We start from the raw sequence: 20,849 nt of genomic DNA, 5'->3' as shown, positions 1-20,849 counted from the left end.
GTATCTAAAAAAGTACTTTTTGTTGGACCGAAGCTTAGATAACATGATTATTATACTACTAATTAACTAGGGCATGGACAACGGTTTCACATGGTTGATGTTCATATAATCTTTTTCATGTCGACCATATATAAACAAGTCATATATATAGCAGGCCCTCTATAATATAGCTAATGATTTAGTTTAGTATATATATGCAAAATATAAATTATATTAAACTGCCGATTACACACCTTTCTCTCTTTTATCTCACTTGCTATACATCATGAATAATGCTATGTCACACCATTGTACATGCATGTCTTAATAACCATGTCTAAAGTGATCAATAATGGACTATTTGGTGCATCCTAAACATCCATAAAGTTGTTAATTATATCCCTCTGATATATATCTCTATTTCTCTGAAGATCAAGAGATGATGCATGAGTAGCTTTTAGCTAGAGATGTCAGATGCTCCATTCCATTCTGCCGCCGGTCAAACCTGCAACGATCGGTCTCTCGATATATCATCGATCAACGCCAAAGCTGAGCTGCTGATCTAGCTAGAGCTAGCTACCTTCCAACTACACGCACTGCGTCTCCATCTCTATCTGCTTTCAGATCAGTGCAGCGTGAACTGCAGCTAGCTAATGCCCCCACCCAGCAGCAGCATATATATAGGCCTTGTTTAGTTCGCGAAAAAAAAATTAGGTGTCACATAGAACGTTTGACTGGATGTCAGAAAGGGTTTTCAGATACGAATAAAAAAAACTAATTTTATAACTCGCCTGGAAACCACGAGACGAATCTTTTGAGCCTAATTAATCCGTCATTAGCACATGTGAGTTACTATAGCACTTATGGCTAATCATGGACTAATTAGACTCAAAAGATTCGTCTCGTGATTTCCCCTCTAATTATGCAATTAGTTTTTTAATTTATCTATATTAATACTCCATGCATATATTAAAGATTTGATGTGATGTTTTTGGAAAAAGTTTTTGGGAATTAAACATGGTCATACAGCCACAGCCAGCCAGCCAGCTACTCTCACTAGTCGCAAATGCGTTGATCGATCAGATCTCCGATCCGATTCGATCGATGGCGGCAACAGTTGCGTCGTCAAAAGCGATCGAGAGATCGATCGATTGATCAATCAGTCGCACACAGGGATGATTATGAGGATATGATGCGTCATGCTACTAAAAATTCTTGTATACTCTGAACCTGGCGAAAGATACACATTCCGCGTTCCATCGTGGGGTGTGGGTATGCGTACTGTGCATGGGCATACGGTACTAGCAGCCGGCGATGGGTGCGTCACTCGTGTATGTAGAGATTGGACGTGCGCAAGCGCACGTAGTTTATTGGTCGAAGTGATTTGAGGAGCACTCCAAAATCATTTTAAATTTAAATCTTCATACGATCGAATTTTAGATTGAGTTAATCGATAGGTTAAGTTTTCAATTTAAAATAATGCGTATATCCGTTTAGATGTATAGGCTGGATAAAAAGTACGCATTCTCTAGAAAATAAAAAAATAAAATAGAGATTGAACGTGGCAGATCTCTATTCTATTCTAAAGTTGGCAGTAACCGTTGGTCCAGTTTATGGAACCATACATAAATTATCAAAGCCTTAAAGGTTTAAGTAGGACATAAAGAATATTTTTTTAGGAAATGCATGGTGATTTAAGATGTATTAAGCTTGATTATGGAGGAAACCCTAAGGCTTAAGCCCAAGCTATCATAGGTTTGCCTCCGCTCCTACATTGACCTACGTACAATAGTTAAATATAATATAAGTCAGATATAAAATGTCCCGACTTTCTTAAAAAAATAAAACTGGATCAAACACAGAGATGTGACTAACTCACTCCAGTATTTGTTGATTTACTCTAGTCTAATGAATATGAATCCTTTACAGTATTACTCATGCGTGCACGGTGGCAGCCACTGGATCCGCATGCCGGCCACTTCCTCTGATTTTTAATGGACGTGCGTACATTTGATCTTTGTCTTATTAAATAACTGTAGAAAAATATAAGTCATGTTCATGTTTAAAGTACCTTTACTATTATAAGCCAAGTTACAATAAAATAAACAATAATTATGTAATTTGTTAATTAAATAACGTAGTCTATTAAAATACTACTTCATCCATTTCACATTATAAGACTTTCTAGCGTTACTCATATTTATATAAATAGTTAATAAATCTAGATATCTATATATGTCTAACATCTATATAAATATGGGCAATACTAAAATGTTTTATAATATAAAACGGAGAAAGTACTGTAAAATAGAAAAAAATCTCTATGGAACGACGTTTAGCAACCCGATCGGTCAATATTATTACTCCCATTCCTTACACGTATGGCACGTAGGGACGCCGCGGCCGGTGAGTAGTAGTGCCACGCATGGATGCACGCATGGCCGGATATAACCGCCGGTGCATGCGCGTGGTGCCAGATGCACACACCAATTAACCAGCAATGGCCCCATAGATGCCCGGACCCCGGCGGCGGCGAGCTGTTTGCTAAATGGCGATCGATCGCGGTTGGTTGGCAGCGTGAGCTAGCGTACGTACGTGAGATGTGACATTCCGATCGAATTCGATCTCGATCGATCGATTGCATTGCACTGTACGTGGCAATGATCAGGAATGACGCGATAAATGGGCAATTGCTTTTGGAAAAGTTCTGGGGGATTTAATTTGGAGCAGGGATGCACATGTGGGGTTGGGAGCCAAGATTAATTGGTGCCGCGACACGTTGACACGGCTGGGGGTTTTGGTGGAGAGTTCTGTAGATGCCTAGATGGGGTTAGGTCCGGTTTACTTCCTAATTTTTTTTTCTCAAAAACATCACACCGAATCTTTGAGCACATACATGGAAGCATAAAACATAGATTAATTCTAAAACTAATTGCACAGTTAGGGGGGAAATCGCGAGACGAATCTTTTGAGCCTAATTAGTCCATGATTAACCATAAGTGCTACAGTAACCCATATGTGCTGATGATAGATTAATTAGGCTTAAAAGATTTGTCTCGCAGTTTTCAGACGAGTTATGAAATTAGTTTTTTTATTCGTAACCAAAAACCCCCTCCGATATCTGGTCAAATGTTCGATGTGACATTCAAAAATTTTCTTTTCGCGAACTAAACAGGAATATAGATGTTTGTTTTGGTTTTGTATGTCAAGGGGTGCTTATTCTAGCTAGTGAGTACGTGTCGTCACCATAGTAGGCGGAGCAAGTCGGTGATGAAACTTGTGTCCCCAAAGGAATTGCTTTTTTATTGAAAATATTTCAAGTGTAACTATATAAGCATTTATTTAATTTGTTCTGCACGTACAAAATTATTAAATGGTATAATTTTTTTATAAAAAATAATAAGAAATTTTCTTTAAAAAGTTTATTAATCTATATTTTAAAATTTATAAAAATTAATACTCAAGTAATTATATGCTCTCATTTCGTTCCCCATATCTTCTTACTCTCCTTCTTTCCCGTCTCAAACATGTATAGAGCTATACAAATAAATTAGGAGACGTTTTGCATCAGGCGCATTCATGCAGTACCACGTTGTAAATGAACGCGTACCAGTACATGCCACCAGTGAAGTCGCGGAAATTTCTCCTACGATCGCCTGAAAGCTTGTCGGAAGACGGTGCCTGAGAGGAGACCGGCAAGCAAACACGAACACGGGATAGCCACGAACGAAGAAGGATCTCGCACCGCATGGTCCATCTGCATGCGTGTGGGCCGGCCTAGCCGAGATGGCCCACCACACCAATTTATTCTATTCATCCGGACCCACGGCCCACACAACTCGCCCTCTCCCGCCCCACCCGCCTCGCGCGTAACTACCGCCCACAACGCCAAATCATCCAAACCGCCCCACGCCCACACCCGCGCTGCCGCCCCCGTACGCCGCGGCCGCGTGGTCCGCGCAGCGCGGCGCCCTGGCATCCACCACCGCCGCCCGCGCGCCTTGGTCCCCGCCGCCGCCGCGCGCCTCACCTAACGATTACTACCACGACGCCGACGACGCAGAGTGAAAAAAAGAAAAAACTCCACTGTTCCGGCCTTCCATTTCTCCGTCAACCCGGCATCCATAGACGAAACAACGGGAGCAACGCCCATCAGTGTTAGGTCTAGAGCTTCTGACAGCTATAGCTTCTCTTATAATCTCCAATTACGAAGCTTCCTCTCGCAATTCAGAATTTTACTTAGATTGTAGGAAGCTGTAGTAATAGAATCCAAAAAATAAACTAGAATCCAAAAGTTTGGAAACTTCTCTAGATTCTCACCGGTCACTTCTTAGAATTTTAAGTTCCCCAAACATGGCCTTAGTACTAGAACAAAACAAAACTTATTGCCCATGTGAGATGCTGTTGATAGCAGTGAAGAAAAAAAAAGGAAGGGGGGGGGGGGGGGGCAGAATTCGAGGCCATGTCCAAACAATCCTCAGACACCATTGCCAACACCATATGCTGAAGAAGAGAGAGCAGGGATGTGCATGCATGGAGTAAGATTTTATGGCGCCCGCGCCGGCCTGACAATGACATATGCCCATCCAAAACGAGCCCGCACAAGTGGTCACATACTATGGCAAAAGCGCTGCAAATTGAATGGCCAAACACAACGGTAGGTGCTACTGGGTTTGCAAACATGGGAGTTGGACCATCCGGTACAGTTGTAGGGGAGGATGCAACACCGAGTAACAGTGCATTAGATGAGGGTCAGTGGGTACCCCGGCAACTCATTCAGGCTACGACTAACTACTCTCCTACAATTATCAAACAACCAGGAAGATCCCTGAGGTTTCGTGCAGGCTTGCGCGTGAATAGCTTCGCGTTAAACGAGTCATCACGAGGGCGCGCAGTGGTATCTCCTGGGGCTGGCTACTTTCGTGATCAAGAACCCGTCTCCATGATTGCTCCAAGGTCTATGCTTTCTGAAGTTCAAATAAAAGGTTACAACTTAGAACAGATGGATCAGAAACAAGCAAATGTTTCATAACAGAGTAGAGAAGGTATGGTGTTCTCACCTGAATAGGAAGGTAGAGCTTGAACTCAGGTGGCAGCTCCTCCTCTGAGTAGAGGCGGTCGGCAAAGTAAATTCTACGAAGTCTGCAATTCGCGTGAACTTGCACTCGGAGTGTCTCAACATAATTTGTGCCATAGGCTCTTTTTGTCAGATCAGAGAGATTCAACTGAATGTTGTTCCAGCCGTCTTCTAGCTTCAATGGCATTGTGCATATATATGGCTTCACTCTAGTGACAGACTGGAAAATAGTAACGGTTACAAGTCAATATGCATTACATGTAGAAACAAAAAAGTAGAAACCCAACTTTAGACCTTTCAAATTCCAAGAAGCGCAGAAACAAAAGATGCCATAAAACTACCTTTAATAAGAAGGCCATGTCAAACATTACATATGCTATTGCACCTGATGCGGTACAAAAATATAAAAATGGGAACTGAAACATGGCAAATTGCGTACAAGACTACAACCACATCATAAGACTAGTGAAAAACAATGCAAGCATGACACATGTTCATGAGACTCATGTGCTGATTGCTGACTGGGCGAAGCAAGAAACTGATATCTATCTCAGTATGAGCCTGACAAATTCAAATCTAGAAAATGTATTATTTTTCTTATTTCCGAGTGGTTAAATAAACAACTCTTCTAATATGAATTCCACTGTTCAAATGAATAAACAGAGTATAAAACATTAACTTCAAGTCTGAACTAGAATGTTGCAGGTAAAGTATCACTTCTAGTCAACCTACGTCTCACTAAGCTCTTTTAAATACCATGAGAGGACAATTAACAAATTTGAACAAAAGCATTTCATACTTTCAAGTTATGAAGCAGAACAACATGATGAAAGTTTTAGACTTTCAGTGCTTGTAGATACGCAATGCCTACAGAGAAAAATGAATTCCAGATTATACATACTTGAAAATTTGATGCTCTAAATCGGCGGCGGACATTCTTATCGTCCAAAACTTGGATCTCAAATGTGAAGTACTTCTTAAGATTCTTCACGATTAAAGCAAGAAATGGAAGTTTAATTCCGAGAGTAGCAGCAGGATCAGCCGGGCAGGTAATGTAAGTCGATTGCACATTTGTTCCAATAATTTCAAGTACATTAGACTGGATATCCTCATCCTGAGGCCTTTTGATGTGCCCATCTACAACTGCATAATAGACAAGGCGTTAAACAAGTAAACATAGAATAGAATTCTTCACTGAAAGGTAAATAACCAGATCAGCATGTTTGACAAACAAGATTATAGTAAAGCTTTTAATAATCAATTTTGGTGGCATAGACTACAGCTGAAGCACACTTAGTTTATGTTTTCCACCCTTACTTGGATAAATAAACAGTGTATCAATAACTACCCCTACTAAAATTCCCACAGAGACCATGTGAAGTTAAGCTATGCACGTGAATGGTTTTGAGAAAGGGTCAACAGTAGTCCCAAATGTGATAATGGAAACACATTTTCGTTTCTGAACAAGGTTCAATAAAAGAGGAGGGGGGGGGGGGGGGGGCAAGCAACTCAGATTTAGTTAAACAGTTAAGCTGGCTCTGTAGATTATACAACACATATTCAATGCATATGTCACAAACCAAATATAGAGTCAAGGGAATTGCCCATGTGCAGATCTGGCTCTGGCAACAATCAGAAGCAGATATCTTTAGATCGTGACAGATAAGTCCTGAATATCAGACAATGCTCTGTCTACAGTATAGCATGAGTAAAAGACTGAAGTTAAGGAGAATCCAAGTATAAACAATAATGCACCTTCCTTATCCCATATCTGCAAAGGTTTGGTCCTGACCAAATGACAACAGTAAAGCATGAGATATCCAACAGTTCAGAAAATGTATGATATAAAAAATGCGAGTAGATCACCGCACTGCATACCCAAGGCTGTAAAGAATTGATAGAAACCCAGACTGAAATGTATTCTTGAACATTTTCCCAGAGTTTCCAAGTCCAAACAAATGAGAACACCTCTCTGCAATTCAAAGTTTGTCTGTGTCAGCTAGGAACATCCAAATGCATGAACACTATAAATCGCAGCAGTACAGTGGAGCACTTTCGTTCTGCTCATCCCCTAGCATTTTCTATCTTTCATAAATTAACAGGCAGGCAATTCATTGCATCAAACAATCCAAATTTTGAATAAAATAATATAATCGCAGCCCCTCTTCTATTTAGCATCTCTCCTCTAATTCCCCATCAAACAATCAGAAAAGCTCTCAAACATACAACTATCATCGGCTCACATTAAAAACGTCACGAAAATCTAAATTCAGAAAACATGACCTAACCATTGCACCTAACTTAAAATTCTAGGGGCTGTGCATCTCCCTGAACTGTCCCCCCAACCCCAAGCCCTAGTTGCGCTCAAAACCCCACGGAGAATCGCTAACCCAATCAAATCGGGTGAAATTTTCTCCAAAAACGTAAAAGAGTGCCGTATACGCGGATTCATCTCGAGTTTCATCAGCTCGCGAAAGTAGAACAAAAAAAAGAGAGTAGAGGATCGCACCCTCGATCCGGAGGTAGCTCGTCAACTGCGAGGAGGAACTGGCCGACCCGAGGTGGGGGAGGCAAGGGAAGTGGCGGAGGGGAGCCGGAGATCGAAGCGGCGGCGCGGGGGGGCGGGGTTTTCCGGCAGCGGCAGGTCGGCCTTCCAGTCTTCCAATTCTCCAGATGCTTCGGGAGGCAACAGAAGTAAGAGTTTTTTGGGTTGGGCCGGCTTATATCAACCCGTGGGCCGAGTAGGTCACCGGTGAACCACGCAACATACGATACTGGGCTTTCAGTAGGACGGCCGGCCGGCCCATGATTTTTTTAAAAGCTACTGGGCTTAAAATGGACGGTCCATGAGAGTAAAAAATAAAAATATGGCTTCGCCCGGACTCGAACCGGAGACCTTCAGTGTGTTAGACTGACGTGATAACCAACTACACCACGAAACCATTGCTGATTGTGAATTAAAAAACATAAATTTTGTCATATGCTGAGTTTTGTCTAAAAACTTCCTACAAAAATATATTTTTTTCTAAATTTTTTCGTTTTAAAATCAGTGTTTGTCAATTTGTAATGAACATCCTTAATCTGATCATGGGTTTATTTTGATTCTCGAATAGCACAAAAGTTTAGAACTAAAACCATCCCCAAATTCTTTAGACAAACTGTACACTATCTCAGCAATCCACTACTACTGAGAAAACTTCCGATAGCCTTTTTTTTTTCCTTTTGGGATGGGGGATTACGTTCTAGTTCGGGACATGGACAGACAGAATAGCACAATCAGCTTATTGACTCTGAAACAAACTGAACACCTTTCATATTTGAGCGGGGCATATACAGATAACAGAGTCCACTTATTGACAAATAATAACAAGATGCACACTACGTACTGTCCATCAATCACAGAAAATCAAATTCACACTTAAAATTTTCCATTCAAGAATAGTTGATAACAAGGAGCTTCAAAGCATTCAGGCCATCAGCAGCAGCAGCAGCAACATTCCTCCAGCACGCAGCAGCAGCAAAGAATGGCCAACCTAATAAAAAGAAAACAGAGATTAAGCAATTTTAAGCTAGGAACCCTACTCACAGCAGTCTTCTCAATATAAAATGCCTCATCTATTAATTATCATTCTGTTAAAACCCTTTATCAAACATAAAAAAGTATCAACTTAAACAGGTACATTTGGTTAAAAGAAAACTACACATGTATATCAAAAACGAATTCTGGAACCTTACAAATGGCATCTTTTGGTGCGCGGAAGTGATTGATACAAAATGAATACTCCCACCGTCGCAGAATATATGACGGAACATGTATGACCTGTTTGTCTTCTTGGGATGGGTGAGGTGTAGGCCCAGACTATAATAGGGCTAAGGGATAATAGTGGTAGTCCATATAGTTTAGTGGCAAAAGCTACCTTTTACATGTCATATGGCAAAAGCTACCTTTTGGGACGGAGGGAGTATTAGCTAATTGTATGTTTCATGTATACATTATTATTCCTATAATCATACAAAAATATTCACCATACCGGGAGAGCAGGGCAGAGCCTTTTTAGGGCCAAGCTTGGCCATGGCAAGTTGCTAAATAAGTGATTAGTTTTACCATGTAGATTAATCAATGGAATCAATGTAAATACTAATTGGCCTTCTCTTCTCAAGTTATCTAAGCATGTTTATTAGATAGCCCTTTGCAACAACCTGCAAGCTCCACCAATGCAAGAGAGGACATGGAGAAGAGTTATCCTGTTCAGTGGGAAGTCACGGTGATTCTTCTGAGGTGGGTTTTGGAAGGCGGTTTTTATCTAGTTGGAGGGTTAGATGGATGAATATCCCTCTTAAAAAAATAGAGATAGAGACGGAAGATAAAAATAAACCAGCTTCATGAAATTGTCACAGTCCAAGGTCAACTATTGTCTGCATCATGAAGGAGTATGTACAACTTCGAAGGACATACAAGAAGTATTTCAGATCATATGTGATCCAATCAGCTCAGCATTCAGCAATACATTTTTTATGGTGCAGAACCTCAGTACTCAAGAAAGCAATTTATTAATCTTGTGATCCTGCCCATGACACCATATACTGAATATTCTTTTGGCCTATAATTAACACTTCATCAAAGTACAGTACAGCTGAGCTAGCATGATTTTATTTATATTGCACAGTTTTCATCGAAAAGTTATCTTTGAGGAGAAATTTTAATTGATTCCGATGTTTAAAGTATTAACTATCCAAAGATGCACAAGCAATATATAATTCTATAATGGATATACCATGGTAGAGATGTTGTTGTTTGGAGATTTTACATGGTCATCAAGGAGGTACCAGCCGATATCGTAAAATCAGTCATTCATTTAAGTTTTTTTTTAATATAAGTCTATTCATAATCAGATTGCTGAGCTAAGTCTATGTTTTACATTTGTTCCAGATCTTCATTCTTTGAAACATTTTTTTTTTAGAAATTTGATTCTGTGAAACAAATTTACCAAAGACAGCAACACACAATGAACTTGTAGTTCACAGAGCAATAGAGCATCCATGATTAACAACGCATACGAGCACCGAAAGTATAAAGTATTCACACGAAATTGGCAAGAAATGAAAAGGAGTAAAGCTTTGAATTACCATCCTCTGAGGAAGCCAAGGCAGCAGTCATCGTGGTGGCCATGGTGGTGGTGGCCGTGGTGGTGATGGTCCTCGTGGTGGTGGTGGTGACCATGGTGGTGGTGGGGATCATGCGGGGGCGGGTAGTAGTATGGCGGCTGCTGCCCCTCGCTGAAGTAGCCCTGGTACCCCGGAGGAGGCTGGTTCGGCGGCGGGTAGTACTGCGTAGGTGGGTACTGCCCGCCGGACGGTGGCGGCGGGTATGGCTGCGAGTACCCTGCATCCACAGAAACAAACAGCCCAAGAATCGATCAGAGAAATCACGGAAGAACGACCCTAAAAATCGATCAGATAATCGGGCACGAATTCGGCGACACCCGATGCTGCGCCGTCACAGATTCAGATTTCGGACACGCATCCAAATCAACCCAGAACAGAATGGGGATCCTGAACAGGGGGAGGCTGAGATCAAGAAAGCCCCTGCCGCCGCCGCAGTGTGATTATCCCGGTCCGGCGAGGGATGGATCCGGGGGAGGAGGGAAGGGGGGAATTGCCTGGAGGAGGGTAGCCGTCCTGAGGAGGCGGCACTTTCTGGTAGCTCATCGTCTCCTCGTCGCCGTCAACGTCGTCGTCGTCGGCGGCTGCGGTTGCTTGCCTTGCAGGCTCCGATCTCCCCGTGGACTCCGGCGAGCGGATTCGTATCTGTAGTATTATACGACGACGACGCATCGCGATGTCAACGAGTATTCCGGGATGGTTGGGCCGGACCGGCGGTGGTGGAGGCCCAACAAGTGGGCTGCTCCGCTCGGGGCAGCGAGAAAGGAATAAGTTCACCAAAGATCCCTCAATCACTTGAGTGCGAGTTTAAAAACCATCCTTGAACCACAATAGTACAACACTTCTTCCGTTTCACAATATAAGACTTTCTAGCATTATCTATATTCATATAGATATTAATGAATCTAAATATATATATATATATGTCTAATATATATGAATGTGGACAATACTTCCTCCGTTTCACAATGCAAGACTTTCTAGCATTATCCACATTCATATATATTAGACATATATATATTTTAGATTCATTAATATCTATATGTCTATATATATTAGACATATATATATTTAGATTTATTAATATCTATATGAATATGGATAATGCTAGAAAGTCTTGCATTGTGAAACGGAGGGACCGTATATAACCCATCAAAAATCTTGTGTCGGCTACGAGAAGAAACACAATAAGGTGTCGGGTGGCTGCATCGAGGGCAACAGCGACGTGCGACGCGAGGCCAAGTCCTACGTTCACATCCGTAGCCGTTGCTTCACCGAGAACGCCTTCTACTTGAGGAAGCGACACCCCGCCAAGGAAAACCAGGTTAACACCTCCACCTACGTCGGGCTGGAGTGATTGCTTGCGCGGGAGTGGGAGGACGCGTTGCTGCTCGGCAAGTGTGTCGCTGGCCACATCGCACTGCAGGATTATGCCGATGCTCACCACGCACCGCCCTTCTCTCCGTTGGTCGTCGCTCTAGAGATGGGGAGAGAGAGAGAGGAAGAGAGGAGGAAGAAAGAACCGGTCGCTGGCATGTTAGACCCGTGTGGTCCCACACTAATTCAGCTCACCATGTCAGCCAAACTAGATATAATATTACCCTAAGAACTTGGTTAATACGGTTTTGTAAGTTAACGGATACATTATATCTGGCATTATGGTTAAGGAAGTAATTCAAACTCGACGTCAAGATGAGGGATATAAAGCGAACTTATTTCAGCGAGAAAGGAGCCCATGCGTACGCGTGCGCCCATGTCTGGCCCAATATGAAGAAACCAGAGGAGAAATAGGGCCGATGTGGTTTAGAGGACAAAAGCTGGAATAGCTCAGTTGGTTAGAGCGTGTGGCTGTTAACCACAAGGTCGGAGGTTCAAGCCCTCCTTCTAGCGCATATGTTTTTTAATAATTTGTTTTTTGATTTATGGGAGGGCTTAGGTTCAAGCCCTTTTTGATTTATGGGGTTTTTTAATAATTTGTTTTTTGATTTATGGGAGGGCTTAGGTTTAATAATTTGTTTTTTGATTTATGTTTTTTAATAATTTGTTTTTTGATTTATGGGAGGGCTTAGGTTCAAGCCCTTTTTGATTTATGGGGATTTATGGGAGGGCTTAGGTTTAATAATTTGTTTTTTTATTTATGTTTTTTAATAATTTGTTTTTTGATTTATGGGAGGGCTTAGGTTCAAGCCCTTTTTGATTTATGGGAGGGCTAAGCCCTCCTTCTAGCGCATTTGTTTTTTAATAATTTGTTTTTTGATTTATGGGAGGGCTTAGGTTCAAGCCCTCCTTCTAGCGTTTTTTGATTTATGGGAGGGCTAAGCCCTCCTTCTAGCGCATTTGTTTTTTAATGATTTGTTTTTTGATTTATGGGAGGGCTTAGGTTCAAGCCCTCCTTCTAGCGCATTTGTTTTTTAATGATTTATGGGAGGGCTAAGCCCTCCTTCTAGCGCATTTGTTTTTTAAGCATTTGTTTTTTAATGTTCAAGCCCTCCTTCTAGCGCATTTGTTTTTTGATTTATGGGAGGGCTAAGCCCTCCTTCTAGCGCATTTGTTTTTTAATGTTCAAGCCCTCCTTCTAGCGCATTTGTTTTTTAATTTATGCTTGACTTTAAAATATTTTTTTTAAAAAAAATCTGTAGTGCAATGCTTGAATAAAATCAAATTTATGCTTGAATTTAAATCAGAGTTTTTTAATGTTCAAGCCCTCCTTCTAGCGCATTTGTTTTTTAATTTATGCTTGACTTTAAAATATTTTTTTTTAAAAAAATCTGTAGTGCAATGCTTGAATAAAATCAAATTTATGCTTGAATTTAAATTAGAGTTTTTTAATGTTCAAGCCCTCCTTCTAGCGCATTTGTTTTTTAATTTATGCTTGACTTTAAAATATTTTTTTTAAAAAAAATCTGTAGTGCAATGCTTGAATAAAATCAAATTTATGCTTGAATTTAAATCAGATTTTATTTTTTTTAATTTATGCTTGAATTTAAATTATTTTTTTTAAAAAAAATCTGTAGTGCAATGTTTGAATAAAATCAAATTCATGCTTGAATGTAAATTATATTTTTTTTTAAAAAAATTATGCTTTATGCTTGAATTAAAATTAGTTTTTTAAGAAATTTATGCTTTATGCTTGAATTTAAATTAGCTTTTTAAAAAAATCTTAGTGCAATGCTTGAATAAAATCAAAGATTCTTGTATCTGAAGTTTATATCCGCTGCTTGAATTTAAACTCAAAGTTTTTTTAAACTGCAGTGCTTTTAATTTATGCTTTATGCTTGAATTTAAATTAGCTTTTTTTAAAAATCTGTAGTGCAATGCTTGAATAAAATCAAAGATCCTTGTATCTGAAGTTTATATCCGCTGCTTGAATTTAAACTCAAAGTTTTTTTTAACTGCAGTGCTTGTAGTGCAATGCTTGAATAAAATTCAAAGATTCTTGTATCTGTAGTTTATATCCACTGCTTGAATTTAAACTCAAAATTTTTTTTAACTGCAGTGCTTGTAGTGCAATGCTTGAATAAAATTCAAAGATTCTTGTATCTGAAGTTTATATCCACTGCTTGAATTTAAACTCAAAGTTTTTTTTAACTGCAGTGCTTGAATTTAAATTCAAAGATTTATTTCTTTATTTATCTGCAGTGCTTGAATTTAAATTCAAAGGTTTTTTTTATCTGTAGTGATTGCATTTAAATTCAAAGCTTTTTTTTTATCTGCAGTGCAATGCTTGAATAAAATTCAAAGTTTTTTTTAACTGCAGTGCTTGAATTTAAATGCAAAGATTTATTTTTTTATTTATCTGCAGTGCTTGAATTTAAATTCAAAGTTTTTTTTATCTGTAGTGATTGCATTTAAATTCAAAGCTTTTTTTTATCTACAGCGCAATGCTTGAATAAAATTCAAAGATTCTTGTATATGTAGCATGTGTTTTTTATCTGCAGTGCCAGAATTTAAATTCAAAGCTTTTTTTATCTGTAGTGCAATGCTTGAAAAAAATTCAAAGATTCTTGTATCTGCAAGTTTTTACCCGTGTTAATTTAAACTAGTGTAGTTTCTCTACTTTATTTATAGATGGTTCCTCTGTCTTCTCTACTCTATCATGTTTGTGCGATAGTAAAAATGTGTGCCTATATGCACATAAAGCATCAAAATGTAAAGGAAAATACTACATGCTACACTTAAGAGCATTCCTAGAAGATACTTCATCCCATCCTCCATCATGAAAATAGCTTACTTGAGAAGAAAACCAGGCTCCAGCAAATACTCCACCCGATGGTCCAAAAATAGCATGTGCACCATCTTGCAAGCTCCCGCTCCCACCTTCCTTTCCAACGTTTTTTTTTTATGAAGACTACGTTGGAGGTGGGGATAGATTATGTGTTGGCCCTGATTCCGTGCTCGTGCCAACTCCTGCCGTCAGCCACCGCCTGCTCCCACCCTTGCCCAATGCGCCATGTGGCTCCCGTCGTCGGCCGTCTGCACCTGCCAACGCCCAGCCACTCGCCTCTCCTCCTCGGCTATATGCAATATGCCGTTACAACTTAGTCTTTGAAAAAATACCAATCCGTTGGAAATATAGCAATTAAAAAATTACCTATCAAAAATATATCCATTCAAATGGAGTCATTTATTTAAAACAATCCACTACAAATAACACTGTTAAATTTTAGTCATTCAAAATTTAGCTATTACGAAAAAAATAGTACAAATGTATGGGTAGTTGAAAGATGTTAATATAAGAGAGTGTGATATGGAGGATGTAGTATGGATGATCGGTTGGAGTGAAAAGGGATACAGAGTGAGAATCTTTTTTAGATGACCATCCAAATAAGTATATGGAGGATTAGATTTGGATGAACCGCTAAGGATGCTCTAAATTAGATCTTCACCTAGAGTTGATAACACATATTGACGTCGTAATACCCATACCCCCATAATTATTGCCCTACAACCCTAGGGTTTGTGATATCACGGGTGTTTGTGTAACCCTCTCGATTTTATAGGTAACCTTAACCTCTTGGTTTTCACAGCAAGTGCCATACCGCCGGGGTAACCTCTTTCCTAAATGTTGAACAAACCCTCGTTTTGAGTCAATTCTATAACACATAAATCTCTAGAATTGCTTGGTATAGGTTTGCATATCATCAACAGAAGTTCAAAAAACATAAATGCAAGGAAATTTTACGGTCCTTGAGAGGAACATTTTCTTTTTTGCGAAAATATGGTAATATAACCTCGGACCATAAGAAAATCACTACTACTAATAAATATAACTTATGATATGTGACAGTTTCGTCTCCCAAATAATTTAACGACTATAATTAACCATATAAACCATGAGAAAATTTCTAAATTTATATGTGGCATTGCTTCAACACTGCAAAGGTGACTGCTGTTCGCACTTTGCAAGGCTGCAATGCTCCCTAATGCCTATGTTGTACTAGAACGGATAAGAGCCGCCCAGACTAGCCAAGGAGACTGCCTGTAAGATCTCATGCAGAGCAAGCGAAGCGATCAACCGATCAAGCAATGCTCAAACCATGCTGCTAATTAAGCTACACCTCTCTCTCCAAGAGGCCACAGGCAAGTCATCCTTGGCTATCTAGACAGACTCTTATCATATTTCATCTCTCTCCTCTTGTGTGTGTTTGGGCTCTGTTTGTGTGAAAAAAACACTGCAAGTTCATGGCCAATTTATAGCAATCTGAAGCAGGAGAGACAGCCATGAATGGAAGAAGCTAACGGAGCTATCTATCTATCTATCTCGACAGGGAGAGAAGGGTCCATGCAGCATCGAATAATTTGATCCACTCTCCTGATCTCCTTTACAAATTACAAGGATTGGATTCGGTTCAAGCCCTGAAGGCGCCTTTTCAATCTTGCCCAATTTGGAAAGCGGGGAATATATGCACGGTCCGTGCCTATCCTGGCAAGGATCATTCGTTGACATTTTGCAACGAATATAATGTTCAGGATTGGCACTCGAAATGCCCTTCAAGATCTGAATAAGATCAGGTTTTGTTGACATGCTTGTAGAAGTAGTGTGGATGGTTGTTATTGAGAACAGATTCTCTATGTTCTGACTTTTGGTGGTCTAAGTGCAGAGGATGAGCATTCAAGAGGTTCTTTCGAACCGTTTGATTGAAATCCAATGGTTGTGTTCAAGTGATGCCGTACTTTAGCTGCTGTTTCTTGCAGTAAACTGCTGCTTCAGAGCTCAGACAAAAAAAAACAGTAGTCATTTCTGCTGTGATGCAGAATTTTTTTTTAACTAACAATTTTGGTACCTCGACACCTCGTGATATCTCTCAATGACTGTAAAATCTCTCCAACCATGAGAGTGACCCGTATCCGACCTCCTTGAATTGCCCGCTGTCAATGTTCAATCCAATGTTCAGGGACCATTTCTTGGTATGTGAAGGAAACGCAAAGACATCGAGATGAAAGTTTTGAGTTTTGAGTTAAAAGTTGTTTAAATTTGAGATGAAAGTTTTGACAATTGGGCTGAAAGTTTTAAGTTTGAGTTAAAAGTTTTTGACTAAAAAAATAACTAGTTGCACATATTGCGACTAATTTGCGAGACCAATCTTTAGCCTAATTGCTCCATGTTTTGACAATGTGGTGCTACAGTAAATATTTGCTAACGATGGATTAATTAGGTTTAATATATTCATATTGCGGTTTACTGACAGATTCTGTAATTAGTTTTTTCATTAGTGCCCAAACACCCCATACGACACCCTATATAATACCTGATGTGACACGTCAAAACTTTGCACCATGGATCTAAACGCCCCCATAGTTGATTCTCACTACTTCATGGTTAGAGATCTTCTTTTGTGCTTCGAATTAATTGTCGAGGGAGCCCCCATAGTTGATTCTCACTACTTCATGGTTAGAGATCTTCTCTTGTGCGTGGAATTAATTGTCGAGGGAACATACCTTTTACAACGTAAGTGTGTATGTGCCCTATATTTGGATGCATTTGATGAATTATTGAAATTCGTGATGTACTAAAAGGAGGAATATAATATTGTGATTTGTTGAAATCTATGCTACATACACAAATCTCAAAGCAAACATGACAATAGGGGTATAGGTGTACATGCATTTACATTGTAAGGGCCTATTTAGTTTCCAAATTTTTTTTTCCAAAAACATCATATCGAATCTTTGGAGATATGTATGGAGCATTAAATGTAGATGAAAAAAAAACTAATTGTACATTTATGATGGAAATCGCGAGACGAATCTTTTGAGTCTAATTAGTCCATGATTAGCCATAAGTGTTACAGTAACCCATATGTGCTAATAGTGGATTAATTAGGCTCAAAAGATTTGTCTCGCAGTTTCCAGGCGAGTTATGAAATTAGTTTTTTCATTCGTATCCGAAAACCCCTTCCAACATCTGGTCAAATATTCGATGTGACATCATAAAATTTTCATTTCACCAACTGCCCTAAATTGACTTCTCCATGATCGAGGCGTACTAAGGTGTTCTTTATAAATCTTTTGATAGTTTTGCTTTGGCGTAACACAAGTTTCAGTGTCTATGAGATGACACAGTAGGACTAACTGACTAAGGCCCGATTTAGTTTCCAAATTTTTTTCTCAGAAACATCACATTGAATCTTTGGACACATGCATGTATGGAACATTAAATATAGATAAAAACAAAAACTAATTGACAGTTTACATGGAAATCGCGAAATGAATCTTTTGAGCCTAATTAGTCCATGATTAGCCATAAGTGCTACAATAACCTACATGTGCTAATGACGGATTAATTAGGCTCAAAAGATTCGTCTCGCGGTTTCCAGGCGAGTTATGAAATTAGTTTTTTCATTCGTGTTCAAAAACCCCTTCCGACATCTGGTCAAACATCCGATGTGACACTCTCGGGAACTAAACAGGCCCTAAAAGTTTCAAAATTTGATGCAGTACTAGGAACAAACTAAGGCCTAGTTTAGTTCCCAACTTTTTCTTTAAACTTCTAACTTTTCCATCACATCGTTCTAATTTCAATCAAACTTTTAATTTTAGCGTTAACTAAACACACCCTAAACGAAGTTTCCCATTGAACAGAGGAATTAAACAGTGTGGTAACTAACAAATTAAGCAGAGAACAACACATTCTGTCTCTCTGTAAGTGCATCCTCCTACTCTCCTAGGCTCTATCTAGCAGATGCACCAGTGCATAAGCTGCAGCCTGCAGGAGTGGCTGTCGTCAGAGCATCGATCGATCACTAGCTTTGTCTGTTCGTCTTCGTCCACAGGCACTTCAGGAAGCACGCACCGCTGTAGTCTTGATCTTGCCTGCCTGCACACATCAAGTAAGAACCAAAGCAATTCAGCAAAGTATATTAGTATTATACGTAGTTACGTACAGAGAGAGCATCTGAATTTTAATTATGAAATTAACGAGAATGTCCCGATCATGCAAAGTGCAATGCAATTCAGATATTCTCCCTGGATACGTTTGTTGGTTAATCTCGCGCGGTTTGTCAGAAGTTGTCATGCTCTCTGAATTCTGTCAGGCTGGACTGATCAGTGATCACGGCCGCTATGTTTATGTGTGGCACTGAAGTGACAAGCATCAAACATCAACTAATCTCTACAGGATCTGTGACTAATAAGAGATCATTAAGAAGAGATGAGCCAGGCATGAAGGATGAGAGCCACTCAGGCTAGCCAAGGAGACTGCCTATGAGATCACATGTGCAGAAAGCAGCTAGAAATGCATCTTCTTCTACTGCACATGAGCAGAGACACAGGCAAGTCATCCTTGGCTACCAGATGCGAGCTCTCATCGCCATGCGAGGCCTCTCTTCTTCTTCTTCTACCTCTCGATCGATCTCCAGCTAAGCTATAGCTGCTAGCTCGCTGAGAAACTTTCCTGATTTGGGCTGGCAAGATCTCCGTCCGTTGCCCGATTTATACCCTGCAAAAGTTGACACTGAAAGCGATCGCAGTTGCAGAATTAAAGAGAAATTGGATTGGATGAGCTGACCACCGACCGATCTGCTATCCGATCCGATCCTGCAAGCCCATTTCGGTCTCTTTTTTTCCATTATCGGAAAGGGCGCAGGATATGTTCCTCGTTATCTTTCCCGCCATTTCCTGCGGCCCATCATGCTACCATTGCTAAGCTACCCCCACCTTTGATTCGAAATGTTGGAGTTGTTGTAAATCAACGCGTTCATTAGCGGATCACCGGATCCGTTTCCTGTCCCTCGGCTCCTATAGCAGTAGATGTGTGAGATGATATAGAACATCCGTGCCCTTCCCTTTGCCCTCAAAAAACATTGTAGAAGTAGACAATGAACACATATGTAGGGTGGAGCTCTCTTTTCATTATAAATCTTATCTGGAGTACAAATCAACCTTAGATGTATATATAGAGGTCTTAGGAGGAAATAGATCTTATCTATATTCCGGTTTAGATTGTAATACAAGAAAGGATATTATCTCCAGGGAGATAATATTCCATAACAGGAGCAACGTATGTGGATAGTTGTGTTTTCAAATTTCAAATGGCAAGGAAGGGTGATTACATGTCGACATTTTTGAAAAAAGTAGGGTGAATAGCCAAAGTGATCCTCTAAGTTTTATGCGAGGCTCGGTTTAGTCCTTGATGTTCCAATCTGTCCATATTAATCTTTCATGTTTTTATTTTAATTCAAACATATCCTTGAACTCACATAACCAACAACTCTCTTGATAAATGACAATTATACTCCCTCATTCACATATATATAAGAGAAAAAATTATGTGCAATGAATTCTTTTTATAGATAATGGATAGCAATTTATGTAAAACAAAAATAAATTATGTACTTGCAAGTGTATACGATAGCCATTAGGCTAAGTTTCATATGCACATGTTAAAATAAAGGGAAGAAAATGTTGTTTATTCATCTTGGTTTTCACTTTTCAGTGTATAGTTGCATACAAATTACGGGCAAAAGAGACATTTTCTAACAGAATTGTTGACTAGAAATAGCCATATGGCATATTAACTATTAAGTGAGCCCAAGGATGATTTTAAGCTAAAACAAATACTTAGAGGATATATGTGGACAAAATAAAACCTGAAGAACCAAATTGAGACTTCGGTGAAACTTGAGAGGTTAAATTAGCTATTCACCCAAAAAAGTATACTTAATTTTCCTTATATTTTGTAAAAGTAATCAAAATAGAAGCCGAGATCTTGGCTTTCTAAAAGTGAGTGAAATTTGTAGGTATTTTGAGGAGACTGGAAGCTACAGAGTCCCAAACTTTTATAAACGAAATTTCTTCCCATTATTTTGCTTTGGCAAAAACAGGGGAATTTTTTTTCAAAAATGAGATTTGGATGTCACCAGTGACCTCAATTGATCATTCCCTCATCCTTTTAGTCAAGCCCATAATCCCTTGTCGCTGCCACTGCTAGATCTTGTTCAGTCATTGGAATCTAATCTTTTCTTTCTTTTCCCAAAGCATTTCCGTGCGGACCTTTCGCTGGGCCGTTTGTGTTTGTATTTTTCTTTATTTTCTTTATACTTTTTATAATTTCTCTTCTTATTATGAAGACCTGGGCTGTTCGTAATCTTCTTAACTGGGCTCCAGGGCCGTTAATCCGGGGAATAAGTTC

At 39.6% G+C, this 20,849-nt stretch overlaps 2 protein-coding genes and 2 non-coding genes across 5 annotated transcripts; 1 reads left to right on the top strand and 3 right to left on the bottom strand.

Annotated features, from left to right (window-relative positions):
* Positions 1–4,402: 4,402 nt before the first annotated feature.
* Positions 4,403–7,727, bottom strand: LOC127784066 (uncharacterized). 2 transcript variants are annotated; one of them, XM_052311246.1, is made up of 6 exons: positions 7,566–7,727; positions 6,935–7,028; positions 6,812–6,843; positions 5,958–6,199; positions 5,040–5,276; positions 4,406–4,946 (listed from the first exon to the last, which is right to left on the bottom strand). In XM_052311246.1, exons 2-6 carry the CDS (start codon positions 6,985–6,987, stop codon positions 4,938–4,940), a joined length of 573 nt encoding a protein of 190 aa, XP_052167206.1. In that variant the 5' UTR covers positions 6,988–7,028; positions 7,566–7,727; the 3' UTR covers positions 4,406–4,937. The 2 variants fall into 2 exon arrangements, with proteins under 2 accessions (XP_052167207.1, XP_052167206.1); XM_052311247.1 differs by lacking the exons at positions 6,812–6,843; positions 6,935–7,028; positions 7,566–7,727 and adding an exon at positions 6,637–6,789 and having other exon boundaries at positions 4,403–4,946.
* A 197-nt stretch (positions 7,728–7,924) lies between these two features.
* TRNAV-AAC (transfer RNA valine (anticodon AAC)) lies at positions 7,925–7,998 on the bottom strand. The gene has a single exon. It is a non-coding gene; the product is annotated as a tRNA-Val (tRNA).
* Positions 7,999–8,337: 339 nt separating this feature from the next.
* Positions 8,338–10,906, bottom strand: LOC127784068 (cysteine-rich and transmembrane domain-containing protein WIH2-like). The gene is made up of 3 exons (XM_052311249.1): positions 10,717–10,906; positions 10,184–10,439; positions 8,338–8,589 (listed from the first exon to the last, which is right to left on the bottom strand). The coding sequence occupies exons 1-3, from the start codon at positions 10,889–10,891 to the stop codon at positions 8,532–8,534; spliced, it is 489 nt and encodes a 162-aa protein (XP_052167209.1). The 5' UTR covers positions 10,892–10,906; the 3' UTR covers positions 8,338–8,531.
* A 1,129-nt stretch (positions 10,907–12,035) lies between these two features.
* On the top strand, positions 12,036–12,109 carry TRNAN-GUU (transfer RNA asparagine (anticodon GUU)). The gene has a single exon. It is a non-coding gene; the product is annotated as a tRNA-Asn (tRNA).
* The last annotated feature ends 8,740 nt before the right edge of the window (positions 12,110–20,849 follow it).

Source organism: Oryza glaberrima, chromosome 9 (assembly GCF_000147395.1).
Source record: "Oryza glaberrima chromosome 9, OglaRS2, whole genome shotgun sequence".
NCBI classification, from domain to species: Eukaryota; Viridiplantae; Streptophyta; class Magnoliopsida; order Poales; family Poaceae; genus Oryza; species Oryza glaberrima.
This window is presented reverse-complemented; position numbering and strand designations above follow the sequence as displayed.

Coding starts and splice junctions, on each gene's coding strand:
- LOC127784068 (XM_052311249.1), bottom strand. CDS start 10,891: ATGCGTCGTCGTCGTATAATACTACAGATACGAATCCGCTCGCCGGAG. Junction 10,440..10,716: donor GGACGGCTACCCTCCTCCAG/GCAATTCCCCCC, acceptor CTGTGGATGCAG/GGTACTCGCAGCCATACCCG. Junction 8,590..10,183: donor CTTGGCTTCCTCAGAGGATG/GTAATTCAAAGC, acceptor TCTTTTTATTAG/GTTGGCCATTCTTTGCTGCT.
- LOC127784066 (XM_052311246.1), bottom strand. CDS start 6,987: ATGTTCAAGAATACATTTCAGTCTGGGTTTCTATCAATTCTTTACAGC. Junction 6,200..6,811: donor GCAGATATGGGATAAGGAAG/GTGCATTATTGT, acceptor TCTATTATGCAG/TTGTAGATGGGCACATCAAA. Junction 5,277..5,957: donor TTAGAGCATCAAATTTTCAA/GTATGTATAATC, acceptor ACTATTTTCCAG/TCTGTCACTAGAGTGAAGCC.